The sequence below is a fragment of the Brassica oleracea genome, chromosome C5 (assembly GCF_000695525.1).
Source record: "Brassica oleracea var. oleracea cultivar TO1000 chromosome C5, BOL, whole genome shotgun sequence".
NCBI classification, from domain to species: domain Eukaryota; kingdom Viridiplantae; phylum Streptophyta; class Magnoliopsida; order Brassicales; family Brassicaceae; genus Brassica; species Brassica oleracea.
In genome coordinates, this window is record NC_027752.1 from 40,399,919 (window position 1) to 40,411,956 (window position 12,038).

The following is a 12,038-nucleotide window of genomic DNA, read 5'->3' on the forward strand; positions in this document are numbered from 1 at the left end:
AATATATATATATATCTGATAGACTGGGCCTCGTTTTTAATTTTGAATTGAATTGAATGTAAAACTAACTAATTCAAGATCAAAAACATATTTTTGTCCAGCATCTTTTGCTTTCAGCTTAACTTGGCTTTTGCAAAAAAGGATAATCAATTTATTCTAACCAAAATCAGAAAATTTAGAATTACAAAGCAGAGTATTCATCTATGCTTCGAACCAGGTCTGCATTCCATCGTTGATCTTTCAGCCCCCATGGTTTCTAACAGAAACGAGATGGTTTCGTTTCGGACTTGTTTATCAATATGTCGAACGGCCTTTAATTTTAAGATGAACATTAAATTTTTAACCTTGTTATTAAGCTTAAATATAAAAAATGTTACTCCAAAAGCCCATTCATGGAATTTGTACTCCTAGTAGTAGGTTTCCACTTTCGTACTTCTATATCATCGTATCAAAATTTTGTTATCACACACTTTTTTTTTTTTGAAAAAAGTTGTTATCACATACTTGCTCATATAAATTATGAAGATCGTACTATATTGATAAGTTAGGCCACCACTATGCGATGATATAAGTGGAAGACGATCTAGAAAAATGATATGCAAAAATAACTTTGCTGACGACGTATATAATCTCCCAACCTCCTGAATCAGAGACCACAAGTAGAGTACCGAATAATCAATTAGCATTAGTATTATCTAGTAGCTGCCAGTACTATAATGTTAGTTTTGGTTTTAGCGAAATGATTGTGGAAGCATTTTTTTTTCTTGTATTGTTAATAGCCATTCTGGAAGTTGTTCTCCAACGTTTTGTGACCTACCTTGATATAGATGATTAATACCACCATTTATAGTTTTAATATATATTTTCTTGTTCAGAATGTCCAAAGTTGTTGTTGATGACTCAGAAACTAGTGAACATTTGTGGTTTTCTTTTAAGAAAACAGTAAAAAGATTAGTACTATAGCCTTATTTAATTTGATAATGAATATTCCATTGTCATATTGATAATTGATGTAGGTGCTATCCACGACCATATTTATTTCTACAGCATCAAATTCAGAGCAATCAAATTTTAAATTTCTTTTTGAAACCACAGCTCTTAAAATAACCTACAGCTGTACAAATGCTCTGCAGAACCAAATATCCAAAACAATTTTTTAGTGCTTTCCATAAAATTTTACAACAATAAAATTTAAAGTCACAACAAAAAGTCTACAGACTTTTTTCTACAGCAAAATTTTTAAACCTACGGCCATTACCAATCGGACCTATATTATCTAGATAACACCCATTGGCCATGGGATAATACTACTCTAGAAAACACCTTACTGACGTTGGAAAGAGACAACCTTTTCCGAGCAACTGTGCGACGAAGTCTCCATGTTTAGCTAACATTTCGTCTAATCATATCATTAACTTTAACTATACACCAATTATTGACATTTTTGAAATAAAACAAAAATTTACGTGTCACTAAGATGGACACGTGCCACGATTTAGTTAAGTTAAATAAATATTAAGAAGATGAATTCGTCACTGGGCGGCAGATAAACCATAAGTTACACTATTAAGTAGTCATCTCATAATCATATATGTAAAAGCATTCTATCACACTACGTAAACCACAATAATGTTTTTAGAATACCAGTGACGGTGTGTGGGGAAGATTGAGGGTTTAGCTTCGTGGTCTACGTGGACGATGTAAGTCAAGGAGTTTAGGTCGTTTGAAGAGGAAGGAGAGAAAAGGGTCAAGAGGAAGAGGAAGAAGATGAAAGCCATCTGAGTAGACGTTAATGGACACATGCGCATAAAATCAACGATTACAGGAAAAATTTACTGGCCAACCTTTTCTCAAGTGTCGGTAGATGTAAGAAGAAATACGAACCATTAGAGAAAAGAAGCTTAATTTTACAATAATGTTTAAAAAGGAATAATTTTACAAGTTAGTATAATATGAGAGTTGACACCACGATAAAGACAATATGAACTTGTTAATAAGATGACCACACTTATCGGCTATTAATTATAATATGTGCATCTTGTGTCTAAACTATAAAAATCTTTCAAAATAATTAAACGAAGATTCAACCAATCATAGGAATTTATAAGTTTGGGTTTCCCATTATCTTTTATTAAGTTATTGGGAACTATATACCAAACATGTGTCCCAAAAAGAAGAGAGATCAAAGTTTCATCTGAAAAATAAAACAAAAACACAGAGGCTATGGCATATTCAATTAAACTCTGTCTTCCTATTCAAACACCATGTTTTGCTCCAAAGACAGTAAGATCAAAGACTTTGATGCTTCAACAGAGTCAGGTTCAAGTTAAAGTCAATCAAGTAACAGTTTCACAGCCTCAACCGATAAGATACTCCACCAAGAAGAACACTGTACGATCCTTTCTTCTTTTTGTCTAGAAATTAGTCTTGATTTTCTTGAGAATTTAGACACAACCCATTTGGGAAAATCTGATTTTATTTCTTTCAAAGCAGGTGTTTGAAGATCCAATCCAAGGGATCATATGTTACACAGATGATAATGGAGAGGTTATATGTGAAGGGTACGATGAAGGTCCTCGTTGTCCACCAGACAACTCAATGGTAGCTTCTTACTCAAGGTATTGTAAACTTCCTAACCGTAAATTAAAAATATAATCAGATCAACTTGTTTCAGTGCCTTACCTATTGAATTTGGTATATAAAAAAACAGAGAGGTGGAGATTCTTGATCTTCTGCAAATAAATTATCAGGAACTGAGAGTTGCATACAAGGGTGATGGTCGAAGACAGGAAATTGCTTCACAACAAGAGTTAGCAATGATCAAATGGAGCAACTATGACTTCCTCTAAATTCTCTCTCATAAATCAAAATCTGTTCACTTCACAAAGGCCTCTTGAATAAAGAATGTACAGAAAAAAGGCCGTGAAAGAAGCAGATATTTGCTTCTTTCTTGTTCTCTTTTGTAAAAACACAAACATGAATACATGTGTCCAGATTCTGATTTCATTGTTCTTGAATGTTAAGACGGAAGCCACAACAACAACAAAAACAACTGTGCGAGTATCAAACATACAAGAAAAGAATCTCATATACACAAGAAAAATGTCAAAAAAATTTGTACAGTCGAGATAAAAATTGAAGTGATCTCACATCTTTCTTATGAAAATTTAGACTACGTTTATTTTTTTTTAAATGTAAACTTATCATTCATAACGAAAGTTTTCCTACGTTGTACTCTCGGACTAGCTGGACCGAATCACTAAGGTAGTTATTTTCAAATACTATGTGACATTATACTCATAAATTAGTGAAATGTGAAAGGTTTCTTTGTTTTGTTTTTAGAGATAATCAAGAGGCGTTTGACTACAATAATTCAATTCAATTGCCTAAGAATTCATGTTCCAATGCGTAATTAAATACTTACTAGTAATAAGATTATCCTGTGCAATTAAGCAGAGAAGACCCTTCGAATACAACATCCAACGCCATTATTTAAAGCGCACGAGCCCAACCATAATTTCAAAACAAAAGAGAAAAAAAGAAACATAACAAACGATAAGATGAATGATGGATCGTCCTCATCATCATCAAATACAAAGATGGACCTGGATGTATTAGTAGATGAATCTTACTTCTCTGCTTTATTCGATTACGATGAAGTCTTCCCTATCTCCGACGTTAACTACGCGTCAGAGCTTCATCTCCAAGAAGCTCTCTTCTCTTCCTTGATCGCTTCAGCGGCTAAGATCAATAACCATCCCCAAATCCAAAGGAGTTTCACCACTGTTATCAAGCAGGAACCAGTGGTAAAAATCGAGAACGAACCCTTGGAACCATCCAGAAGGTTATGTATGATCTGCATGGACGAAAAGCCTTCCTCCGACATGTTCCGAGGATCAGTCACATGCACTCATGCATACTGCACTCAGTGCACCATCCGTTACGTGGCGAACAAGATCAAAGAAAACTCAGCGAAGATCAAATGCCCTGACGTGGACTGCACGCGTTCGATAGAGCCGTACATGTGTAGAGATCTGATCCCAAAGGACGTGTTTGAGCGTTGGGAGAAGATCTTGTGCGAGTCGTTGATTTCTTCATGGGACAAGTTATACTGCCCGTTCAAAGACTGTTCATCTGTGATGATTCTTGACGATGTTGGTGGTAATAATGCTAATGTGACGCAGACCGAGTGTCCATCTTGTCACAGAATGTTTTGCGCTCAATGTAAGGTGGCATGGCACGTGGGTGTTGGATGTGAGGAGTCCCAGAGGTATGGGAACACTAAGAAGAAGAGTAGTGATGAAGAAGATGCTTTGTTGGTTCAAATGGCCACGAATAAGCAGTGGAGAAGGTGCCCTAGTTGCAAGTTCTACGTTGAGAAAGTCGATGGATGTATGCATATAAAGTGCAGGTATAAGTGTTTTATTATTATTATAAATCATTTTTTATTGTAAGATTTTTAAGTGCTAATTTTTTTTTCTTTTTGTATTATGTGATATGCTTCAGGTGTGGATTTCAGTTCTGTTATGGTTGTGGATCAGTGTGGGCTTCTAATCACGCGTGCCAAATTCGTACCTAAAGGCCAATCGATGAATAACTAATGTGTGTGTTTTTTTTAAACAATAGTTAATGTGTGTTTCTATGTGTTATTTTCCTATCAAAATAATTCTACCAATAATAATTCGTCACATTTGCTAAGTTAATCGACTTCATACCTTCTCGGCAATTTTACCGATGTCGAATTTATTGCTAAGGTTGTAAAATCCATTAACATGGATTTACAGTCGTCAAAACGTAATTGAATTATTTTTCTCTTTCCCTAAGAAAATAAAAGTAAGCTTTCAATGGGTTATAGAGTAAATCGCTGTTGACAAAAAAAAAAATAGAGTAAATCGCTGGACGTTGATTGGACTTTTATCTAAAACTAAAAGCTGATGTGTAAAAAGAAACGAACAAAAGAAAGAGGTCTACTTTGTCCCGCTTTGGAAAATTTCCACTCATTACTAGACTTTCATTTGTCACTAATGCATATGACTTTAAGGCTTTAACATTAGTCATTTTCTTTTATACTAAGTGACAGTGTCTATGTAATGCTCTGATTATAGTTTTAGTTATTCGTCTGAATAATTTATAAAATGAATAATACATTGGTCCGATTTACGTTTCACCGACCAACACAGTTGAATGGGTATTTTATTTGTTAAATTAGTTTTCGTTTTATTATAGATTATGTTATAGTATGTTCAAGGTGAAAAAGAAAAGAAAAATAGCAGAAACGAACAAAAACACGTGAACACTGCTTTCGGCTTCTGTGTTTGTGAAAATGCTTTTAAAAAGTGTTTATGAAAATGCGTTATAATATACTCCATTTAGGGAACTTAACAATGGCGTTATTCTCAAACAATACACATCGACCTACTCAGGTGGATTTCCATGGAAACTTGGGCACATCGTAACTCGTATTTATTATGCTTCAAAAAATTCAAAATATGGTGTTGCAAACCATAAATCTTTTCTTTTTAATGAATGTTAAATGTAAACCAAAAATCTTACCAACAACAATAGTCACTACTCCCTTTACATTTAATAAGTCGTTCCTAGCATATGATAAATGTTTTCTTTTAGAATCGTTGCAACGCTAGTGTGTTCAAAACATTTTACATGTATCTAGATTTCTATTCAGCCTTTGGCAAAAAAAAAAAAGGAACATCATAATGCCCGATACTTGTTTTGATTAATCAAGTGAAAGCTACCCTGAGATTCAATACAAGCGACTCAAACAAGTGTCGTACAGGAATGAGACCCACATGGCATTTACCACATCACATGACGTGAACAAATCAGCTTTGTGTTTATAAGCTTTGAAGTTCGTAATTATTCAAACTTTAGTTACAAAGATTGGAATCATAATATCATTAAAAACTTCTAAGACTGTGATAATGGAGACAAATATCCCATTCCAATCTTCTACAAAGATAAATTCTAAATCCCGTGAATGGAACTTATGAATCTGTCACCTGAAACATAATTGCGGATATTATAAAGATTCTATGTTCATTCATAACTCTTAATTTTCTTTTACTTTTCTTCAAGTACATAGGGGTAATTGAGTAATACTGTAAACAAAGCAAAAAAGACAGTGCCTCCAGCTCACAGACACTAGATACAGTCTCACAACTTCTACTGCTTGCTCTTTGTTCACACTTGCACTAGGTTTCCTCTCTTTCTCCGCTTCCACCCAAAAATCAAAGAGCAATGTGGTACCCTCTACCTCCTTCTTCTTCCTCCTCCACTCACTAAACCAAATCTTGAATCAACAGTGAGAAATAAAAACCGTATCTTTCTCCGTCAATGGCTTTCATCTTCTTCCTCTTCCTCTTGACCCTTTTCTCTCCTTCCTCTTCAAACGACCTAAACTCCTTGACTTACATCGTCCACGTAGACCACGAAGCTAAACCCTCAATCTTCCCCACACACCGTCACTGGTACACCTCCTCACTCACTTCCACTTCTTCCTCCATCATCCACACATACGACACCGTTTTCCACGGCTTCTCCGCTAGACTCACCGCTCAAGAAGCTACTCAGCTCCTAGACCATCCTAATGTCATCTCTGTTATCCCCGAGCAAGTCCGTCACTTGCACACCACTCGCTCCCCTGAGTTTCTCGGCCTTAGGTCCACCGACAAAGCGGGTCTCCTCGAGGAATCCGACTTCGGGTCGGATCTTGTCATCGGAGTCATCGACACGGGTATCTGGCCCGAGAGGCCGAGCTTCGACGACCGTGGCCTCGGCCCAGTCCCCACTAAATGGAAAGGCCAATGCGTCCCCTCACAAGATTTTCCGGAGACGGCGTGTAACCGGAAACTCGTCGGAGCAAAATTCTTCTGCGGCGGGTACGAAGCAACCAACGGGAAGATGAACGAAACGACGGAGTTTCGCTCCCCCCGCGACTCCGACGGCCATGGAACCCACACCGCCTCCATCTCCGCCGGGCGTTACGTTTTCCCCGCGTCGACTCTCGGCTACGCTCGGGGCGTCGCTTCCGGGATGGCTCCCAAAGCTAGGCTCGCCGCGTACAAAGTCTGCTGGAACTCCGGCTGCTACGACTCCGACATCTTAGCCGCGTTCGACGCAGCCGTCGCCGACGGCGTCGACGTCGTCTCCCTCTCCGTCGGCGGCGTCGTGGTTCCTTACTACCTCGACGCCATCGCCATCGGAGCCTTCGGAGCCATCGACCGAGGGATATTCGTCTCCGCCTCCGCCGGAAACGGAGGTCCCGGCGCTTTAACGGTGACGAACGTCGCGCCGTGGATGACGACGGTCGGCGCCGGAACTATCGACCGCGACTTCCCGGCGAACGTGAAGCTCGGGAACGGTAAAACGATTCCCGGCGTTAGCGTTTACGGTGGACCGGATCTGGATCCGAGTAAAATGTACCCGCTTGTCTACGGTGGTAGCTTGCTCGGCGGCGACGGTTACTCATCGTCTCTGTGTATAGAAGGCTCGTTGGATCCGAGTTTGGTGAAAGGTAAGATAGTTCTCTGCGACAGAGGTATCAACTCCAGAGCCACCAAAGGGGAGATCGTGAGGAAAAACGGTGGAGTGGGGATGATTATAGCGAACGGTGTATTCGACGGCGAAGGTCTAGTCGCTGACTGCCACGTGTTACCTGCCACATCGGTTGGTGCTTCGGGAGGTGATGAGATCAGGAGGTACATCTCTGAGACTGCGAAATCTCGCTCGTCGAAACAGCCAACGGCTACGATCGTTTTCAAAGGGACCCGGCTTGGGATCCGACCCGCGCCCGTTGTTGCGTCTTTCTCCGCTCGCGGGCCTAATCCCGAGACGCCGGAGATTATTAAACCGGATGTTATCGCACCCGGTTTGAACATTCTCGCTGCTTGGCCTGACAAGATCGGTCCATCGGGGGTTCCTACCGATAACCGGAGGACGGCGTTTAACATTTTATCAGGTACTTCGATGGCGTGCCCGCACGTGTCGGGTCTTGCAGCTTTGCTCAAGGCGGCTCATCCTGATTGGAGCCCCGCGGCGATAAGGTCTGCGTTGATGACTACGGCTTACACGGTGGATAACCGAGATGTGCAAATGCTGGATGAGTCAACGGGGAACGCGTCTTCGGTTATGGATTACGGGTCGGGTCATGTTCACCCGACCAAAGCTATGGATCCAGGACTAGTCTACGATATAACATCTTACGATTACATTAATTTCTTGTGTAACTCCAACTACACAGGAACCAACATTGTGACTATAACACGGCGTAAAGCTGACTGCGATGGTGCTAGACGCGCGGGACACGTTGGGAATTTGAACTATCCGTCGTTCTCCGTCGTGTTTCAGCAGTATGGTGAGAGTAAACTGTCAACACATTTCATTAGGACAGTGACAAATGTTGGCGATTCAGACTCGGTTTATGAGGTTAAGATTAGGCCACCGAGGGGGACGACGGTGACGGTTGAGCCGAAGAAGCTATCGTTCAGACGGGTGGGGCAGAAACTGAGTTTTGTGGTTAGGGTGACGACGACGGAGGTTAAACTGTCACCTGGAGCGACAAGTGTCGAGACTGGTCATATAGTTTGGTCGGATGGGAAACGAAATGTGACTAGTCCCTTGGTGGTTACTCTTCAACAACCTTTGTGAAGGGGTTTTAGGGTTTTGAGACAGGAAAAGTTGTGGTCTCTTTGTTTTTATAAAATGTAAAAGGAAGAGATCATAAGCTGTTGTTGTTGTCTAATGTCTACGATCTTTGTTGGATGTTCCTGTAATGTAAAATGTTGTTGGATGTTCCTGTAATGTAAAATGTATCTTTTGCTGTTTAAGATACATAATCTTAGAATCCAATAAGAACATGATTAACCCGGGGTTTTTAGCGGAAGTTAATGAACTGTTTCTTAATTTTTAACCAAAAAAGCTAAGAATCGGTTCTTAAAATCTTTATTTAAGAATCGGTTTTTAATTTTTTTAATTAAAATTTAAGAAACAGTTAACCTCATCGTAAGAACTCTGGGTTAATTATGTTCTAAGTCGTTGTCAAAAAAAAAAAAAAATTCAATAAGCCGTAGAGAAAATGTATATTTAGTGATGTGGGCTTCTAATGATGCTTGTAAAGCTTCAGGGTCTAAGCCCATATATATCACTTCTGCTTCAAGATATTTGTTTTCTACTTCTAAAGTGATTTAATATATTACTAGATTTTGACCCGCAGATCCATGCGGGTGTTAGTTTAACTTATATATATGATTCTGTTCTAGCTTTGTTGAAGAACATTTCTTTTAGCTTTATTTAGATTGTAAAAGAACATTCACAATTACCTCGTGAGATCCATTTAAAATTTCTTCTTCTTACTAAAAAAAACTTTGATTTTGGTGCAAGTAATTAGCTATTTTTAATCATGTCCCTATGTGATTCTGCTAACTAAAGAGTTCCATAACATAATTTGTGTGTTTCACACTGTTAAAACTGTTTTTAGGATTAAAATGACTTCAGTTTAGTATCATTTGTCTCTGATCTTGGGTCGATTAATTTTGATGTTGTTTTGTTTGATTAGTTGGGTGATCATTGCATCCAAGTTCACTGATAAGAGCAGAAGGCAACATATAAGAAACTGTGGTTAAACTCTATTTAAGATCATCGTTTCTGGGTTTTGGTTTATCCAATAATGGGTTCTAATTTTCGAAATGGTATATATACTTAAACTCTGATTTCAAGAGAGAGGTTGGTTCCCTGAAGAAAATACACTTTTGTGTGAGGTTAGACATTTTTTTATTACATAAATGAAGAGATTATAAAGTTTTCTTTTGTGTGTGTTTGGTTTTATAGACACAAAAATTGTTAAAGAACATATTGAATGAGATAGAAAAAGGGGTCTCATGTAACCTAGCGAATTTTTTTTTGTAATGGTGAACGGAGTGCTAAAACTAAGAAGAAGATGGTAAAATCTGTTTGCCTAACAAACAAAAGTGTTTTTTTATTGCGTGTTGCAAATAAAATAGAAGGTAAGAGATGTATATATATAAGGACGATGGTGTGTTTAGTGAGCTAATTAATTTCATATTTAATAATTAGATTTTTCATTGATTGTAGGGATTCTATACCTTGGAATCTTTTTATTAAGTTAGTAACTGAGTGTATCACGTAAAATATATATGCTAGATTTTAGCTGTAAATATGTAAAGTAGTTAATATGGCAGAGATTTCTGTAAACAATCTATAATATTTTAAAATATTTTTATTGTTATGAAAAGCCCGAAAAATATGTGGATGCTAGGTACAGATATTGAGTTTTTATATACTCGTTTTGGGATATCTGTTTTTATTCGATTATCAACATAGTTAAATTTAGTTTTTCATAACGAATTTAGATAGATATCTCGGTATACAAATTGTTTTTTAATGGTTAGTACATACCATTATTTTTAATTGTACACCAAGTTTGTTTTGAAAACAATTTTTTGAAATTTATAAATTGGTTTGATCATATAAAAGGTGTAAAGTACAATAATAATTTGTTTGCAATTACTAAACCAATTACTCCGTAAGCCACCAAATTGATACTATACTCCATAGGCAACATTTTAACAATTAAATTGCAATTACTAAAGATTGTTGCAATTATGAAATGAATTTCATAGAAAGATAAAACTAATTAATCTGCATGCCACAAAATGGATATTATAATCCCAGACCTTGGATTTGTTTTAAGAAACTTCATAGTGCGATATATATATATATATATATATATATATATATATATATATATATATGATATGAGCACTATCAATAATCAAATGTTCAGAGTTAAATAAGGAGTCATAGTTTCGATAAATAAGAACCAAGTCCAACGAATATAATGTCACATGGTTAGTGTAAAACATAATATTAGGAATTAATGAGTTAGAGAAAATGTAAAACTATTGTGTTTTGATCAATGGCATAAGATTGTAATTATTGAGGAAAATTCAGGGTCATTTTCTATTTGTACTTCTGTTTTAATAGATTAAGATGATTTCATTATTCCTTTTACTACTTGGGTTGCTGATGAAGTTCTTTTGTATGGTCCATATAAAATTGAACAAAAATCAGTACGATTCTTTTGTTCCTTTTTTGTCGTTTCACTTGAATTCAAAGATGATGATTCGAGTGTCGAGTCGAATAAGAAACAAAACAAAATAGAATGATGATTTGATTATAGTCTAATTTAGAAGATACGTGCAGTGAGGTGTGTAGGTGTATCTAACCTACTGCTAGTAGTGGCAGACACCAAGATTATGCTTGAAACAAAGACTTGGATTTGAGTTTGAAATATTCGGTTTGGAGCATTTAGATTTTACAGCCATCGAAGGTACTGCAGATTTAGCTGCAAATCAAAAGATTTAAATAATTTCATCACTTTTTGAGTCTTTTTAGAAAAGAGAAAATAAAAATGAGTATATAATTCTTTTTACATACTACAAATTTTAATAATTTGTTATTTGGGTTCGTACAGTTCATATTTAATAGTGAAACAAAAATAATTGCATGAGTACGGGTAGCTTTCGAAAGTTACATCATCTTCTGTTTCTTGTGATCAGCTATTTTAGGAGCTTTGTCTCAATCCAACCAAGAGAAAATGGTCCTACCTCCTTTTGCATTTTCTTTTCTTCTTGTTACAACTTTATCTCGTACATTCATTGCATATGTATATATTAATAGTGTGTATTATTAGGTCGACCAACTGGTCTTTATATATACATATGGTAATGACGGTCTAAGTACTGGATCGACATGAAATCGTACTTATCCTTAACTAGATAATGACTAGCAATACGTAAGATAAACACCAACTATAATGTAGATAAACACAAGAGTAGATAGGCGCCAGTATGATCCTGCGGATGGGCTTGGCCCGTCTTGCTACCCGGGCTGATAAATGGGTCGATCACTAAATGGTTTATAACACTCCCCCTTGATCGACACATCCGGTCAAGGTTCATTCATGCTTTGGATGTTGCCTCATTAAAACCTCTCTTGACAAA

The 12,038-nt window shown here is 37.2% G+C and overlaps 4 protein-coding genes across 5 annotated transcripts in view; 3 read left to right on the top strand and 1 right to left on the bottom strand.

Moving 5' to 3' along the window:
* The first annotated feature begins 2,096 nt into the window (after positions 1–2,096).
* LOC106293916 lies at positions 2,097–3,023 on the top strand. Of its 2 annotated transcripts, none has more exons than XM_013729549.1 (3): positions 2,097–2,391; positions 2,491–2,618; positions 2,711–3,023. In XM_013729549.1, exons 1-3 carry the CDS (start codon positions 2,224–2,226, stop codon positions 2,847–2,849), a joined length of 435 nt encoding a protein of 144 aa, XP_013585003.1. In that variant the 5' UTR covers positions 2,097–2,223; the 3' UTR covers positions 2,850–3,023. The 2 variants fall into 2 exon arrangements, with proteins under 2 accessions (XP_013585003.1, XP_013585004.1); XM_013729550.1 differs by having other exon boundaries at positions 2,103–2,391; positions 2,494–2,618.
* Positions 3,024–3,560: 537 nt separating this feature from the next.
* LOC106294412 (E3 ubiquitin-protein ligase RNF144A) lies at positions 3,561–4,579 on the top strand. Its single transcript, XM_013729965.1, has 2 exons — positions 3,561–4,411; positions 4,507–4,579. Exons 1-2 carry the CDS (start codon positions 3,561–3,563, stop codon positions 4,577–4,579), a joined length of 924 nt encoding a protein of 307 aa, XP_013585419.1.
* Positions 4,580–6,126: 1,547 nt separating this feature from the next.
* LOC106295048 (subtilisin-like protease SBT1.6) lies at positions 6,127–8,886 on the top strand. Its single transcript, XM_013730820.1, has one exon. The coding sequence runs from the start codon at positions 6,352–6,354 to the stop codon at positions 8,662–8,664; it is 2,313 nt and encodes a 770-aa protein (XP_013586274.1). The 5' UTR covers positions 6,127–6,351; the 3' UTR covers positions 8,665–8,886.
* Positions 8,887–11,267: 2,381 nt separating this feature from the next.
* The window catches only part of LOC106292305, a 2,869-nt gene continuing 2,098 nt past the window's right edge, over positions 11,268–12,038 (bottom strand). The window contains exon 2 of the mRNA XM_013727903.1: positions 11,268–11,380. Coding sequence (XP_013583357.1) covers positions 11,268–11,380 — 113 coding nt within the window. The remainder of the gene's footprint in view (positions 11,381–12,038) is intronic.